This window comes from Protopterus annectens, chromosome 1.part0, assembly GCF_019279795.1.
Source record: "Protopterus annectens isolate FY-2018-M chromosome 1.part0, PAN1.0, whole genome shotgun sequence".
NCBI classification, from domain to species: Eukaryota; Metazoa; Chordata; order Ceratodontiformes; family Protopteridae; genus Protopterus; species Protopterus annectens.
In genome coordinates, this window is record NC_056725.1 from 1,917,806,956 (window position 1) to 1,917,825,635 (window position 18,680).

At 37.2% G+C, this 18,680-nt stretch overlaps 1 protein-coding gene across 1 annotated transcript in view; it reads left to right on the top strand.

Annotated features, from left to right (window-relative positions):
- The window catches only part of MYO6 (myosin VI), a 692,995-nt gene that overhangs the window by 308,121 nt on the left and 366,194 nt on the right, over positions 1–18,680 (top strand). Inside the window, exon 9 of the mRNA XM_044077058.1 lies at positions 4–95. Within this exon, the coding sequence (XP_043932993.1) occupies positions 4–95 (92 nt within the window). The remainder of the gene's footprint in view (positions 1–3; positions 96–18,680) is intronic.

Here is an 18,680-nt window from a genome sequence, read left to right on the forward strand (position 1 = left end):
CAGAATACTTTGAGCACAACAGTTTTGAACAGTTTTGCATTAACTACTGTAATGAAAAGTTGCAGCAGTTTTTTAATGAAAGAATCCTCAAAGAGGTAAGAAATTTAACAATACTTGATATGATGAGGAAGAAACAAAATAAGATATAATCACAACAGCATTGACAAATGCTGGCTAGAATGCTCCATTTAATGTACTTTGCAAGCAAATGAGCATTGTGTTAGCTATTATTTTAATATCATACAGCTTGGGTAGAACACTGATCAAACAATAACCACTTACAATCTCAGTCTAGGTGTAGTTTGCACATGCCAAAGTCAAAATTATTGCAACCTAAAGTTTACATACAAGAACATCAGAATATTGCAGTTTGAAGCACATCAAGTATTATTTTTAAATCTTAATATGACACTCCTTTTATAGCATTTTATAATATGATTGTGGGCTATCCCTTACAGTATTTACATCAGTCAGATTATAGTAGGATTTGTATTACAGGTTGACTTTTGGGAAGTGTAATACCAGCAGACTGCAATTGCAAAGAAATACTGAATGCAGATTTTGACACTCATGAAGAGCATTGGACCTATCGGTTTAGTACAGAAGCATAGATCATTCCATAATTAGGACCTGTGCTTTGGGATGCCACATTCCAAGCTTGGAAGCATATTTATACCTTTACCAACTATCCCTGAAAAAATACTGTTTTTTTGTCACACTTACTTAAACTGAACATGTTATGTACTTGCATTCTGAAAATATGTGCACTTGAGTTGTAATTTACTGAGATTCCATTGCCCAGATGTTGTTAATACTAATTGCAGAAAGTGTCTGTGCCAACATTTTCCACATGTAAGATATGGGACCTCCCCATACGAATTTTGACACTGCCTGTTTCTTTCTGTGCTGGAAAAGGTGGAGATCCTACTTAACATGCTAATTTAATATAATTTTATCTTATTACTTTGTACGTACTACAGCAGTAAAAACATTTATTCTACCCTGTGGGCCCTTGAGAGGATGTGCCTTGTCCAGATCAGCAGGAGGGGCTCTACACTGATCATGTTTTGACACAACAAAGTTATCCAAAGTGCCTGTAGTTATTAGTTTGACTTCTTAACTCTACTGCTTTAATGCAGTGGATATTTTCTGTTATTTTTATTTCTTAGCTGTAGAGCCAGTAGCAATTTAATTTATTATGTCTAAGTTAGAAAAAAATGTGAATGTTCTTTGCGGTCATCAGTACCATTAGTTGGTTCCCTTTGTTCCACTACTAGTCCAGTGTCACATTTTCAGTTTTCTTTGTACTAGGCATTTATATATATCTTTTCTGTCAGTATCTAGTACTTGACCTAAGGAAAGCTATCTTGTCAAACAGAAGTTATATTTGTAGGTTTTCATTTTTTTTTTTTGTTAAATTTTATTTCCTCCCAGTTTCCCATTGTAACCAGTAGCTCCCCCATCTGGTATGAAATTATATTACTGGATACCCAGTTCCTCATTTTCAACCTTCCTGATAGTATCCTGGTGGGTGTCCAGTGTCTCAGTTTGCCTTGTCAGTCATAATACTGTTGGGTACCCATTCCCACTGTATGAACATTGTCTTTCAGGGTACTTGTGGGTGTCCAGTGTGCTGCTGCCCACATTCCCTGCTAGGACAATGAGTCTCGGTCAGGTTACTGGTGGATACCTAATCTGCCAGTGCTCCCAGTAAAGGTAATGGATGGTGCCTAATTTGCCAGTGCTTCCAGTAAGGATACTGTTGGTTGCCTAACCTACCAGTGCTTCCAGTAAATATACTGGTGGCTGCTAATTTACCAGTGCTTCCACTAAGGATACTGGTGGGTACCCAGTCTGCCACTGCTTCCAGTAAGGATAATTGTGGGTGCCAAGTCTTCCTGTATTCAGAACTTGTAATAAACAGAATACTGATTTTGGTACTTTCTGAAAGTCTGCCCTTCCCCAGTATTGAGTACTTGTAGGTCCCTCATCTGACAGTAACTTCTCTTAAAATAAACAAAATTATACTTTTCCCTTTTCTGCATTTAAAACAATGAACCATCTCTTTTTTCTTGCACAAACACCTGAATCTCATGTAAGACAGCAGAGACATCTCCTAGAGTGGAGACATGAACTGCAGGCTAATATAATTATTTACTTTCTTTGCTATTATTTGTTCATTGTAGATCTCTGGGTGTAGGACTTTCACCCAGTAGCTGTAGGGTGGCCATTCTTACAACTTTTGGCCACATTTCATTTACATTTGTAACATATAACACCTTTTGATGTCAATTGAGATACCGCCATCTTATAAATCTGGTGAGAAAACCAGCCTTGTCCATCAACATTACATTTCTCTGGCACCAGGTAATACAGATGAACTGTCACAATTTACAGGTTTTCACCACTGTACAAGTATTTTGAACATTTGCCAAAAAAAGATTTTAAGGTTGTACTTGGTCTAAAGTAGATTTTTCCACTGTTGTTTTTTTTCTAATAGAGAAAAGAAATTTATATTTCTTCATTTGTGAGAGTTACATGCACGTGTCCTATGTTGGTATCACCTGCATCTCACTTAAGAGGTGTGCTCACCACAAGAGAACCCACTTCTTTACTGTTGTGTCCACTACCAAAATTTACTGAAAGATATTTTGCAGGAAACTGAGTTCATTGTTCCCAGCCCAGACTTTCAGTATGTCTGTGTGGTAAACAGAACTGATGCCAGGTCATCTTTGGCTATGAATCTACAATCTTAAACTCTCACATGGTGTCGCCAGATTCCACAAATGGTTTAACAGTGCTTGTGAGTGTGAACAACATTCAGAGCTCATGGTTTTGCTTACAGCTGTCATCCTGCTGAATCCCTTTATGTTTGGAGGAGAGAGACCATCTGACTCAGCATCATTTGGAGCACCACAGTTTGAAGGGTAGTCAGTATGAAAGCAAAAGGGACTAGTTAAAATAAGGGATGAGGTACTCAGGCATGAGCTACTTAGACTTGGTTTCTCTTGGAAGTCCAGTGCTGTGACTTCCTTCCTGTCATTGTTCAGCTGTCCTTCATTCATTAAACGGAAGTTTCATGGGCTGTAGCTACACAGGTGCTGAACCAACAAGAGCACTTGTAGGGCTTCCTGCAAGTCACTTTTTTAAATGTCTTTATTAAATTATCAGTTAAGACATAGGCACAAATACATTAATAAAAAAAACATATTAACACTTTTCATATTCATGTAATATACATTACGTATGTTTTCCTGTTTTAACAGTTATTATTTAATCCAGCATTACATAAATTGCTCAGTTCCTGCCTTCCCCCCAAACCTCACTCCTCCTCCTAATTATTTTGCTGCATGCATGTATTACTTCCACAAATTCAATTCACTTTTATGTAATTTGCTTCTTCCCTTTTCTAAAGTTCCCTTCTGTATTTTTTTTTATTTCCTTTACAATTTTCAGTAGTTCAATTACAGTTGGTTTAGATTTTGATTTCCATTTTCTAGTAATTTTTTTTCAGAGGCAGTAATATTAAAGTATAGTAAAGCCTTATTAAAGACAATTATTTTGGGATAGATATTCAGATCCAGTATCTATCCCAAAATAATTGTCTTAGTTATTTCCTCCTGCAATATTTCTGCCAATTACTGTGTTGGGAAAATGTTTTTTTTTTTTTTTTGTATGCCGCGGTGGTACGGCGGTAGCGTTGTTACCTCACAGCAAGAGGTTCTCCCGTTTGATTCTCGGCATGGCTTGGGAGTGCCTTCTGTGTGGAGTCTGCATGTCCTCCCCGTGGTTGGGCAGCATTCGAAAGACATGCGTGCGTAAATGGGCGTGCCTTCGTTGAAGGTTGGGCATCGAGCTGGCACCTCGGCGTTTCGTAAAAATCTACTGCCAATCAATAGCGGACCGGAGTTCCGCTGTGGTGACCTTTTACCAGGAAAAAGCCGAAAGACAAACAACAAAACTGCGTTGGGAATTTTTTAAATTTGATGACTTGTTACTCTCAAAAAAAAAAAAAACGTGCACAGTTACCCCACTCTTTTCAATCATATCTAATGCATTTGCTGTCTACCTGAGAAAAAAAAAAATATTTGAAGTCTACTTTGGGTATAAAGATATGGAGTCCAGACTTTTTGTAGTGAGCCGTTTCATCCACCACTGAAAAAGTCAGTACAGCTGTTCGAAAATTACTGGCTTTTTTTTCACTATTAGATCACTGAAGAGTGTGAATCAGGGAGATTGCACTTCCTTACTGTTGTGCGATATCGGAGTTGGTATATATAATTAGCAGGGGGTGTGGAGGTGCAGGATAGTTTCCCCCTGCAAAAAAAATATTTTAGCTTTGTTGATCACCTCTTTATTGATGATTTTCATGATTGTTTGTTAGCTGTCTATCATTTGTGGATTGATGGTTAGTCAGGTCAAGGAAATGTTATACACACAAAAATACTTCTGAAAACACTTCCAATCAAAAATTCCAAACCTTCTGCACTTTGTTGCATACTTGAGAAACATATAGATGTCCTCCCTTTGTTCCTTTGTAAATTGCATTTCTAATTTTGCTTTCCAATATTTTCTAACATCCTCTGGTTGATCCTTATAGTTATCATGCAGTACTTTTTATGCCCAGTTAATTATCTCTTTTTAACAGCAAACCTCATTTAGAGTAGGCTAAGATCTCTACCAGCACTCGTCTTTCACTTAGTACTTCTCTATCCCTTTCTCTTTGCATACACCCTAATATTGATCACTGGTAGGGAAGACAATTTCTAACCTGCAGTACAAACGTCTGTTGTAGACATATTTCTTCACTTCCTTGTTGGCTTAGTTCTGAAGTCACTGCTTCAGAGACTGGGCTCCATACCAGCTGATACTTCCTCCCACCCTGCCCCTACCCAGCACTCGCTCATGGTGGAATTAACCTTTGGACTTCATTCAGCTGAGATGAGTCAAACTCCAGGTAATTATGCCTCTTACTGTTACTGCCTTAATGACATTTTCATTCCTGCAGCTAGCTTGATGAGTAGACTTTTCCTCCTACGTAAATACTCAGCAGTCTTTACATGGACCAAGATTAACTGAATTGCCATTGATGCAAGCCACATACACTTTTAAGTAGATACATTTGAAAGTTCTTGAATCCTTTTACTTACTTAATGTTACTCTCCTTCCATACTGAGTGGGACCAGAGATGATAACCATGGTATACATTTGTGTCTATACAGCCACATGACAAGATTAACCTTAAAGTCAGACAAAGTAGAACTTTGGCCTGTAATGATAACTCATTTTATAGACTGGAAACACATTGTTAGGACTGTCACCCCCAATCTTCTTTTTTCGGCTTTTCCCGATTAGGGGTCGCCACAGCGGATCACCTGTCTGCTCATGATTGCCAGTGGAGTTTTACGGTGTCGAGTTGCCAGCCGGCGCCCAACCTTCCACAGAAGGCACACACATGCACGCACTCACGCCTAGGGCCAGTTTAGAGTGTCCAGTCCACCTACAGCATGTGTTTGAGATGTGGGAGGAAACCGGAGCACCCGGAGGAAACCCACAAGACCACAGGGAGGACATGCAGACTCCGCACAGAAGGCACCCCAGCCGAGGATAGAACTAGAGAACATCTTGCTGTGAGGCAGCAACGCTAACCGCTACACAACCACTGTCTCCGCCAATAATACTTGTTTATTTTATAGACTAGGAATACATTAAATTAGAGGCCTCTACCCCAATGATTCTTGTGTGTTTTGTAGACTGGGAGTACATTAAGTTAGAGCCCTCTTCCCTAATGATTCTTGTTTGTTTTGTAGACTGGGGATAACTTAAGTTAAGACCCTCTCCCCCAATGATTCTTGTTTATCTTGTTAACTTGGAATACATTATATTAGGACCCTGTCCCCCAATGATTCTTGTTTGTTTGCTGGTATATATTTAAATATCTAGTTTAGGTGTTCATAGAGCACTGATTTTGCAAAGAATAGGAAGTCAAGTAGGATGGGGTCTTTCATATCTCAGAAAGCAAGACATAGGTCATATCCCAGCATCTGGTAGGCCGTTGAGCATAAAGAGACTTGTGCTAATTTTTGGGGATAGTTGAATGATTTAAGGCATTTGATTTCCTTGGTTAAAAGTTTGTGGAGTCTTTCTAGTTGAGTGTTATACTTCGATTTGCACATAACAAAGGGGGCACTGTATTCAGTGATGGATCTGATAAAGAAAGAGTACAGTGATAAAATGACTTCTGTGGGTTTTGAAGACGTTCCCTTGGAAATTAACTAGGCAGATCGAAGGACTTCCTGACTATGTTGGAAATATGATGATCTAATGAGAGAGATGTCTGCATAAGTACCCAGTTTTCTTATGACCATATTTGTGTGAGGGAGGAGTGCCACTTTTAACATTAAAGGAGGGAGCAGCATTTTTTACTGAAGACTGCTATGCACTTTTTGACATTTGGCTTGAGACTGTTTTTACTACACCAGGCATGTGCATATTTCAGTCCTTGTTGGAGCGGTTTAGCATTATTGCATGTGTGAATAACAGTGCTCATCTTAACATGACATCAGCAACAACCCTTCTTTTCCATTTTGTGCATGAGATCAGGGTGTCACATCAACAGTTTCCAAAATCTAGAGCTGATGTCAACCCAACCTACATCACCAGGTGACTATACCTGCACCACTAAGAAGAGAACAGATTTATGTAAACTTAAACTATAACATGCCTCCATGATGAAAGTAACATTTATGGAAAAAAATACAATATTTTTTATATATGAGGGTAACCCTTCAACCTCTTAATCAACTGCTTGAAAGAGTGCACAATGCTGGCTGATCTGTCCCTTTTTACTTCCAACAAAAGTCACAGATACGTTTTCCATATCATTAACAATGCACCTGTTTAGTACTAACTAAGATAAACTTGTCTTTTGTGATCATAGTATAAATCCTTCTACTTGCTTTTTAGATATATTTACATTTCAAAAGGAAAGGAGAGGTAGCAACTCTTTCATTAAATGGAGATCTGGCATAATCAGCAAACTTAGTCAACTATACTTCTAAGATACTCACACAAAAGTTCCTGAAGTCCACAACACAACTCACAACTTGTAAGCCCAACACAGCTCAAAAAGTCAGGAACCACGATAGTACTGCAGTTAGTTTCTTTTATTATAAAAAACCATGCACCAACGATGACACTATTAGTTGAGCGCTTTCATCTAGTGAATCTAGATTTCTTCAGAACATCAGACAAACTGTTTGAATACACTTTAAATACCTTAATTTCCGCCTTTTCTAAAACAATTACCCAATTACATACATTTAACCCTATGCATCACTTATGCAGTAAAATATCCATCTCAAACTTGATTAACCATCTTATCCTTTAACTCTATTGCAAACTTACTGCATAATGTGCTGTTATTAAAATATAACTTGAAAACGCATCAGTATTCACAATTGAATAATATTATTGTTACTGTATGTGCAAATACTGCTGTTATAAATTAAAAAATATATAAATAAACTATATATGTTATGCCAAAAAAAATATACACAATTTGATAAATAATTTGATAAAAATGCAATACAAAAAGAATCAACCAACACAATAACTGTTGTTACATACATAGTGATAGCTTATCTTGTATAATATCTAACATTTTTTATTTGCCTCAATATTTCCACAAAATCAAGATTATACCCTCACTAAGGGTTTAGTAGGAATTACTTCATTTAGGCCAGGTGGTGTGGCAGCCTCGAGCCGCAGCTGCCACTTGATTTCTTTTTCTCCCACAATGGCCTTTGTATTACCTCCTCTAGGATTTATACTGACCACATCCAAAATACCAAATTTAAAACCCGTGCATGTCTCGCTATTGAGTATATGTCGGGACAATGCGTTATTGGTATCATTTCTCTTAATGCAATAGGTGTGGTCATAAATTCTATTTTTAAGAAGCCGGTCCGTCATTCCAACATAATAACTTTGACATGTGTCACAAATAGCTAGATATACCACATGTCTAGTTAAACAATTACCATGTTTAAAATGAACCTTAGTTCTATTTCTGTCCTTTAATACTATGCTTTTGCCTTCGTATATATACTTACAATAACTACAGCTCCCACACTTCGTAGTACCCCTTTTGAAGGTCTTTGTGTCTTGTATAGCACTCTGCCTTATTTCTATAAGCCTTTTGAGGCTATTACCTGTCTTATACACAAAATTGGGTACAGGGGGGATTTTGTCCTTAATCACTGAATCGCTTGTCAAAATGTGCCAGTGTTTGGTGATGATTTGCTTAACCTGCTGTGTATAATGTCCATACTTCACAATACAGGCCCTATTATAATATTCACCCTCTGTATTGTTGTGTGGATTGTTCTTTTGAATACCTATGCCTAATAGTGGGGGAAATTTTCTACCCCATTCCTGGGTTACATATACTGTTAAATCATCCAACATCTTGTCAGGGTATCCCTTATCTCTGAACATGTCCACCATAAAACTAACCTCTTTAAGCATAGTACCCCTATCTGATGTCATCCTCGCTGCCCTTATTAACTGTCCTTTCACTATATTGTACTTGACTTTATATGTATGGGCACTAGTGTAATGCAAATATCCATTGCTATAAGTCTCTTTTCTATGTATCCTGGACTGAAATGTCTTTCCATCATTATAGACGTATACATCTAGATAGTTTATTCCTTGTCTATCAAATTGGTAAATAAATTTTAAATAATTAGTAGTACCATTGATGTAATTTATAAACTCTTCTAATTCTTGACTATTACCTGTCCATAAAAGAAACATATCGTCCAGGTATCTTACATAAGTTTTAATTTTGCTCATCCAACTTGTATTTAAAATGTAAGTTGTTTCCCAGTCTAGGAGAACCATGTTGGCATACATGGGGGCACACGCTGCCCCCATTGCCACACCTGAGATTTGTTTATAATATTCTCCTTCGAAAAAAATATAATTATGGTCAAGTACTATTTCCATAAATGAGGACAGTAGGGCAATCTCTTCTTGTTGTAACCCACTAAATTTGTTAAGGCTCTGCATAAAGCTATCTATTCCTTCATTCTTAGGAATACAGGAGAACAGTTCTTTAACATCTACAGTGACAAATATGATATTAGGTGACCACAATTCCTGTTTGAATATTCCCAGGAATTCCCAGGAATCCTTCATTATATGCGGTATACATTTGTACATATGTTTCAATCTTTTGTCCACTACTTTGCCATATGGGAATGTCTTACTCACACTCCCTGATATTATAGGTCTGAAGGGTGGATCAATCAGATCTTTATGTACCTTTGGAATGCCTCTTATAGTTGCCAGGATGGGGTACTCAACCTTCAAAAACTTATAAAGCTCTTCGTCAACTCTATTATCCAATAAGAATTCCTCCAAATAAGAGTCTATTCTATTATGGGCGATATTGACCTGATTTAATGAAGATACCTCGTACTGAGTTGGATCATTAAGTATTTCGAATATCTTGTTGCTATATTTTTCTTGGTCATACAATACTATACCCCCACCCTTGTCTGCAACCATGATCCTGACATTTTCAGAACAAATGGAGTCAATCAATGAATGTATTTTATTAACCATAATTTGGTCCTTTTTCTGATATTTACATTTCTTATATAACTTGTAAATGTCATCCTGAATCACTTTCTCCACTGTTTCCAATGTTTTCACCATAGGTGGTGTAAAGGAACTTTTTTTCCTTAAATCGGAACTTATGTATGCATGTTGAGGCCTATTCTGGAAAAATATCCCTAGATTAATTTTTCTTAGGAATAACTTTGCTTCAACCAAAACATCCACCAAATCCAGTGATTTGTCAGGTATGAACTTCATGCCTTTTGAGAATACTTGCGCCAGTTCTGGTGGTACTTCATAGGTGCTATAGTTATAAATCTTGACATCTCCCTCATCAATTATAATATGGGGACCTAGTCCATTGTCTGTATTGTCCTTGTATGCATAGTCACTTGGGGCTGTGTTATTGAGTACAATGGCATTGTCTAAAATCTGTGTTATCTGTGCTTGTTCCACCTGGGGACTCCCCTCCCCTTCCGATGTACTGTATACCACTTGTTTTGCTCTTCGTCTTCTAAAAAAACCTCTTCATTGCAATATTGTGGTACATCTTCCTGAGGTATATCTCTACTATCTCCCTTGTATGTTTCCCTCGGTCTCACTCTATCCTTGTTGTTCCACCTATATGCTACCCCTTGTTCATATTGCTGCATATCACGCTCTAGCTTTTGCATTTTTAGTAAACATACTCTTACTTGCATTTTCCGCATAATCATACTGTTTATAATATAACTTTTCCCATTGTGGAAATAGCTTGTCATCTCGTATTGCATTATCCATGTTTTCTACTTCAGAAATTAAAACAGTCAATTTTTCATCATTGTTATCTATAATAAACTGCATAAACTGTTCCCCAAAAGCATTAAACATGTCATTGCATTTTTTTACATTAGAAGCATTCATCTCTATACCCATAGGTCTTTTGAAGAAACGGAGTCCCATAGGGACTACATGGCAATTCAAGCATCGCCGTAAATACATATTTTCAACTTGCAATGCTTTTATTTTGGTCAACTTATTCAACTTATACAAGACACAAAGACCTTCAAAAGGGGTACTACGAAGTGTGGGAGCTGTAGTTATTGTAAGTATATATACGAAGGCAAAAGCATAGTATTAAAGGACAGAAATAGAACTAAGGTTCATTTTAAACATGGTAATTGTTTAACTAGACATGTGGTATATCTAGCTATTTGTGACACATGTCAAAGTTATTATGTTGGAATGACGGACCGGCTTCTTAAAAATAGAATTTATGACCACACCTATTGCATTAAGAGAAATGATACCAATAACGCATTGTCCCGACATATACTCAATAGCGAGACATGCACGGGTTTTAAATTTGGTATTTTGGATGTGGTCAGTATAAATCCTAGAGGAGGTAATACAAAGGCCATTGTGGGAGAAAAAGAAATCAAGTGGCAGCTGCGGCTCAAGGCTGCCACACCACCTGGCCTAAACGAAGTAATTCCTACTAAACCCTTAGTGAGGGTATAATCTTGATTTTGTGGAAATATTGAGGCAAATAAAAAATGTTAGATATTATACAAGATAAGCTATCACTATGTATGTAACAACAGTTATTGTGTTGGTTGATTCTTTTTGTATTGCATTTTTATCAAATTATTTATCAAATTGTGTATATTTTTTTTGGCATAACATATATAGTTTATTTATATATTTTTTAATTTATAACAGCAGTATTTGCACATACAGTAACAATAATATTATTCAATTGTGAATACTGATGCGTTTTCAAGTTATATTTTAATAACAGCACATTATGCAGTAAGTTTGCAATAGAGTTAAAGGATAAGATGGTTAATCAAGTTTGAGATGGATATTTTACTGCATAAGTGATGCATAGGGTTAAATGTATGTAATTGGGTAATTGTTTTTAGAAAAAGGCGGGAAATTAAGGTATTTAAAGTGTATTCAAACAGTTTGTCTGATGTTCTGAAGAAATCTAGATTCACTAGATGAAAGCGCTCAACTAATAGTGTCACCGTTGGTGCATGGTTTTTTATAATAAAAGAAACTAACTGCAGTACTATCGTGGTTCCTGACTTTTTGAGCTGTGTTGGGCTTACAAGTTGTGAGTTATACTTCTAAGATAGTGGCTTGGATGTCTGCAAAATAAATGCCAAACAGGAGGGGACCCTGCACTGATCTCTTGCAGTACCCTTCTAGTTACAAACTTATACTGAGGAAGGGTACCAGCAATTTTCACAATGTCTGAACTGTTGGGTAGGAATTTTGCAGTCCAACTGACAACATTAGGGGTTTACATTAAGTTTTTTTTAATCTTCCAATAATACCAACATGCAGAATAGTGTCAAAGTGAACAAGGCAGCCAAACATGGCTAAAAGACATAAATTTATTAAAATACAAGATTTTTGGCTTGTAACCTTAGATGTTACGACCCTGTTCACTGTTATACCCAATTTGGAGTGTACTGAAGCAGTTAGATTGGCCCTGCTGAAACATGGTTCATATTCGAGAGATATGGTTATGTTAATTACCTCTCTCTTAGAAATAGTTTTTGAGAATAATGTAGTCATGTTTAACGAATGTATTTATTGGCAAAAAGTTGGTGTGGCTGTGGGTACGGCATATGCCAGCAGCTACGCCAACCTTGTTTTGATTGATTTGCCAATGAAAGATCTTTTTGATGATGGAAAATAACTCGCCTAGAATACCTTCTATATTTGGTATTCCCAAGGTACTCAAGGATGTGGAGGACCCCCCCAGTCAGACCAATTGTTGCATAAGAAGGTTTCAAAACAGCTTCCTTGGCCAAATTTCTTGATTGGAAACTTAAGGATATATGGGGGGCCGTCCCCACATCCTTAAGAACTTTTGGGATTTTCTTGCAAGAATACAGCCTGAACATTGTGTAGACGGCCTTATATTTTTATGTATTAGCATTGTGGATTTATTTTCCGTTATTCCACACGATACAGGATTGATGTGGTTGGAAGAAGCTTTGAGAATGAGGTCAAATACTTCGGAAAATGACATCTTTCTCTGTTTGGAATTAGCAGAGCTAGTCCTCAGAAACAATTTTTTGTTTTTTGAGGGGGAATTTTACCGGTAAGAACAGGGAGTTGCCATGGGGGCCAGTTGTGCCCCCACTTATGCAGATATTATTTTATCTGTTTGGGAATACAAATTTGTACAAACATGTCCTTATTCACAACATTGGAATCTATATACTAGATACCTTGATGATATCTGTATTTTTTCGGCAGGGAACATGGCAACATTAGAAGAATTCATGAACTATCTGTCTGGATCTACTACCTTCCTGCAGTTCACACATTAAGTAACATCAGAAAAATTCAATTATTTGGTTGTGACAATATATAACACAGGTAATGGGATCAAGTCAGTAGTCTATAGAAAGCCAACATTCTCTAATACATATATTAGTTACAGTAGTGCTCATCCCTCATTCCAGAACAAGAGTATTAATCAAAGGGCAGTATGTCCGTGTGAGCCGCATGACATCTTTGGATTATGATTTCCAGAATGAATGTGTGGTATTAGAAAAAATGTTCAGGGATAGAGGCTATCCAAAAGATCTTATTAATAATATACAGACAGAAGCAAAACAAGGGAGAAATGACAAGTATAAACCAGTTTTGGGTACAGGTCCACCTACCCCTCTGCAAGGTACAATACAAAAAACAAGTCAAGAAGACTTTGGTAGAGCCTTTGTGATGAATTTTAGTGGGACTGCATACCAGGTAAAATCTATTCTAGAAAGGGAGTGGAAGAAATTCTCCGAATTTACAGATTTAGAGGTATTTAAGAACAAACCTCTAAAAGTCATTTTTAGAAAAAGACAGAACATCCAAAATTTATTAGAGTATGCAGCCAGTTCACAGATTTTTACACGCAAAAGGAAGGGGACATATAAATGTGGAGCCTGTAACCAATGCAAGTACATATTACAAGGGGAAGAAGTTTATATACAGGTAAGACATAAGACCCTATACAATAAAAATTACTCTAACTGTAATTCACAGGGATTAGTTTATTTAGTTACATGCGGATCTTGTGATGCCTTTTATGTAGGTAAAACTGAAAGGCAACTAAAACGCAGAATATATGAACATGTTAATGATGTGAGAAAGAAAACTAGTGCTAATGCCCTGCACAAACATACATTGGAATGTAGTAATGTGCAGTTCTTCTTTTCAGTCATTGAAATGGTCCCTAGAGAAATAAGAGTGGGTCCCTGAGAGACCGAACTGGAATTCAGGGAAACCTTTTGGCAGATAACCCTGGAGACTAACAGAACCCCAGGGTTAAATGAGTTTGTTTCCATTTTACCTCTTTTGAAGCTTAAATCTGCTAAATTGTAGATGTGGCCTTTTTTACAAATCTGATATAACTGGTACATATATGTTTATCTTCGTACTGTTTGGTATATCAGTTGTCACGCTATTTATTTAATTATTTATCATTTTTTACAACAAATGACATTTTATAGTATATATTTGATATAATTGTATATATTCTATTCATATTCCAATAGTTGTGGTTATTTATGTATTTTGTACATAATATTTAATGTACCTTTTGGAATTTTAATAGTTAACAGTTGTATGTTTTTAAGGGGTTAATTAACCTTATCAATCAATTAAGGGGAAATGTATATAATGTAAGAATGTAGATGAGTTTAACATTATCTCTGAAGAAGTCTGAGGGATACTTGGACGAAAACGCCTTGTTCATATTCAGCGTTTATGTATGAATAAAGTCTTGGTTCTACGTGCAACTCTTCCACTGTCCGGTTTTTGGTTATTTAGTTTATTTCTTCTGGGCCGGCTCTACTTAAGTATATATGGAAACACTGCCTATTTTCATAATTTAGTGTAGTGTGATATAAACACTCATTGGCAGTGAATGTTCCTGTCACTCGCCATGGTGGTTCGCACCATACTGCTCAATGGCATGTAGGTTTCTCAGTTATGAAAATATGGTCATAAATATGATATATGAGTAATAATAAATGGCAAATAATTATTAATTTTTCCACAACAGGGCATTCCAGATTCAAAATTTTAGTGTCATTTTTTTGTAAATAAATGCTTGCCCTTTTAATGCTACCTGTTATTAGACAGTACGTCATTTAGTTAAAGAAGTCAGACACAAAAAATGTCTGGATGCCATAAGGAGCTATGGGTGTTGAGTGAAACAGTACAAAAAAGGTGTTGTAGGCTTGATTGAGTTAATGAAGTAAATATAAAGTACTGTTAGTATTACATTTAAATTACCAGTGTTATTGAATGATTTTTACACAAAGTAAAAAACTAAATGTCTTGTTGTCGCTCTGTAGTTCCTTGACAGACTGCTATTTGGTGGGCACTAGTTATGCTATTAGTGTAACGTTTATTTACTCGAAAGCTGTACCACAGACCAGTGTCTTGTAATACAGGGGTGGTGGATATGGGTCAGTTCTTTAAATCAAAATTTATTGAGCAATAATTCCACAAACCAAACTCTCACAAAGTACTGCTCCCTTAAAGGACATAGCATTTAACACAGGAATGGCTGTATACCTCTGCTTTCTGCAGACAGCACAGCCAGGCCAGGGTGTGTTTGACCTAACAACCTTTTCAACATTATTAACATTGAGTCAACCTCACAGTCCCAGGGATTCAGAAATAACCCAAGTGCTGGTAGCAAGAGCTGTGGCAAAAAGGGTCTGCACATTACAGAGATTTGCGTTCCTGAGACATTAGCCACAATAAGGAAAGATCTCATTACTGGCTGATTTTCATGTCTCTGAATCACCCTTAACAACCACTAGTCTAATCAGCACTTTCCTGAGGTAGTTAATGCTGGTAGCTCATGCATTGCATTGGCACAGGCATGCACCCATTCACTTTGTTCCAGACAGGCACACATTTAGAAGCAAACACACACAACATACCCCATACCTGTCCCTGAGTTGACAGAATGGTCCCAATGTCTTCTTTTATATCCCCCCCCCCACTCACAAATTGTACTTGTAGTCGGTCAGTCTGTAATCCCAGACATCAGAGTTTCTTACTTCTTATTCTGCAGAGTCTGCATTGCAGTGCTAGACCTGTTGCTCTATTAGCTTTTTAAGTAACTCCAAGTTCACATTTCAGAAATTCTCCCTGGTGTTGTCTAGTGTTTCTCCCAACTTTGTCCTGAACCCTCCCCCTATGCAGACACATCTGCTTCCCTCTCAAATGTCCCTGATTTTACAGGATACCCCAGCTGTTTCCTTTAGTACCTGCTCTGTCCCTTGTAATTCACAAACTATCGCAGTCCTTAAATAATTAGAGTGTCTTACTTCTTCTTGTGTGAAGAAAAAGCATGCTACACTAGCTTATGAGTTAAAGTAGCTGGTTAATGTTGCTGTTTCCTGTGTCAAGGGTACAGGGATCTAACCCCCCTTCTACTGTTTTTTTTAACATTTAGGTAATATTTTATATTACCCTTTGTGTTAGGTGGTGGTCCAGAGGACTAATATCCTTTTGGGGAGGTAGGAGGGATCAGGTTTGAATCTTTTTTTAATGTGTTTGCAGCACTCTGTTTAGAGTATCTCTGGCATTTAGTGTCTGGTACCCCCCCAACCACGCCATCTTTCCTTATTTCTAAATGTCTTTATAGCATGATGTTTAGAGTATCCTGAAGTCTAGTGTTCTCCCCAACCCACAGCATCTTTCCTTATTACAGTATCCCTGATGTCTAATATTTACCATTTCCCTGATTAATAGGTTCATAGGTGTATACTAAGCTAACAACCACTAGAGCCCTTAAAAGCCTAGCTGTGCAATCCAAATGTGACCCACAAATTTGATTTATAGGGGTGATTTACTGACTGCCTGTGTCCATCAGACACATAGGAGCCAGACCAGGGGTGAATTTCTGATTACACATCAATTGGTTCAAGTTGCACTTAAATAGGGATTGGGAGGAACTGTGCTTTGCATAGATGTGGAGCTTGTTCCAGAGAATGGTAATTCCCTGAGAAACGTATCTGTCTCTTCAGCATGTCCTATTTATGTTTCAAGCAAAATGAAGGTCTTCTAATCTAGTAGTTCTGATTCTGTTTGTTTTGCAGGTATGCAAAAGATTCATCCAAACTGGGTCCAAGAATGCCTTGTATGCCAGGCAAAGATCACCTCTAAGAAGCCTGTATATGATACCGAGTAAAGAGACAGGGCATTGAGGTGATCAGCGCAGGACATTGTGTTTACTCCCTGTATTCTTTTTGTAAGGAGCCTTTGTGGATGTTCCAGTTGCTGCATGTGCCTGGTCAAGTACATACCAAAGGGGGCATTGTACTTTATGATGGGCTTGATGAGGCCCAAGTACAGTGGTATGATGACCTCTCTGTATCTCTGGACCTTAGTATTCACCTGACCCATGTTGTGCTTCTTCTTTTATTTTATAAATGCCTTTAAGGCATGAAATGCAGGCTATCCCTAGTGTGTAGTGTCCCTCCTCCAATAATGTAACTGGATTTGCTTGTTAGTCTGGAGGGTGTGTATGTATGACAGCCCCCCCCCCCCACAAACACACACTCATTCTTATAGACACACAGAAATAAAGACATGCAAACCTTCCCCCTAACTACCCCACCTACTGCAATCTTCCAGGCAAACACACACTCTCAAGACATTCACATATGACTCAGAAACAGCCCTTCCATTAGTGGTTTAGCATGAAGTCATGCAGCACCTTTATTAAGTTAAATATTTGTTATAATATATGTAAGTAAAAGTGCAAATCGTGTGATGCTTTTAAAAAAAATTATCAGTGGCTTTTATTTTCAATATTAAAGAATCAGTTAGTACAATGGGATGCTCAGTTTTGAGATGAGATTTTCTTTTATTTTTTAATTGCATTCTCAGTTTTGCTTGTCACTGTGTTTGTGTTAAAACTACAAATATGCAGCTACAGACTCACTCCAACATTACCTGTCTGCTAAACTCCCCCACAGCTACTTCTGCTGTGATTAGTGAACACAATTTTTTGGCCAGAGTGATTAACATGAGCAGCAGGGTTACTTTATGCAGCCAAGCGATTATCTGAATGTCTTACTGCAGACAGTTGGATGGGGCATGCATGGCTAATTGCATCTATATCATATCATCAACAGCTTAGGTTGTCGAATCCTAAAACATCGACACCTAAGCGTCAAAAGCTTACTGTGACGATTGGAGAGATATGGGTGAAGGCTGCCGGCCTAGTCAAATAGAATTTAATATGTAATTCTATCAACTGTATAAATAAATGTAAAATACAGGCTTGTGTTTTTAAATGTAAGAAAACACTGTGAAATGTGGAACTGCAAAATATGTGACAACATTAGAATTCGGCCCGAGGGTGGTTGGATGAAGATTTTTTGCCCATTGTTTTAAGGCTAAAGTTTATGACTAGAATTTATATGTGGAAGGTGCTTTTATTGCTTTAGTTTTTGTTAGCATATACATGTGAAATGTCTTGTATCGTTGGAAGTTCTGAGGAGGTGTTAGATTGCTAAATAATGCAGTTTGTGGCCTGAGAACTCAGACCAGGTGTTAAGATGATGCAATATGAATACTGGGAAAACCTAAGTGTCAAAATGATGTAATTTTGGGAGGGCCTTAGAGACATGTTTGTTAGTAATGTTTAAGTACTATTTCTCACAAGAGACCTGAGGCATTTTGATCTGGGCATCTAACTTATCAGCACTCTGCTTATGCTCACATGTAAGTTTGTAGCACTGTGATATCTTGTAGGAATAGTTAAAGCTAGTAAAGATTAATTAGGTATTTTTCTTTGAAACCAGACCTGTCCTACTGTATTATTTTAAGTTTCTGTGTGATCTGTGAACTCTTAGATATCTCTGTGGTGTAGTAGTTTTGTCTTGTGTTTTAATTATTTATTATTAAATATTTTTAAAACCTTCTACCTGTGGCTGCTTTGTGTAGAGATAAGCTCTAGAATACACTGCATATTTATATAGAGTTTATTGTAATAGGCCACTCTGATAAGCCTTAGACTGTATAGTCATATT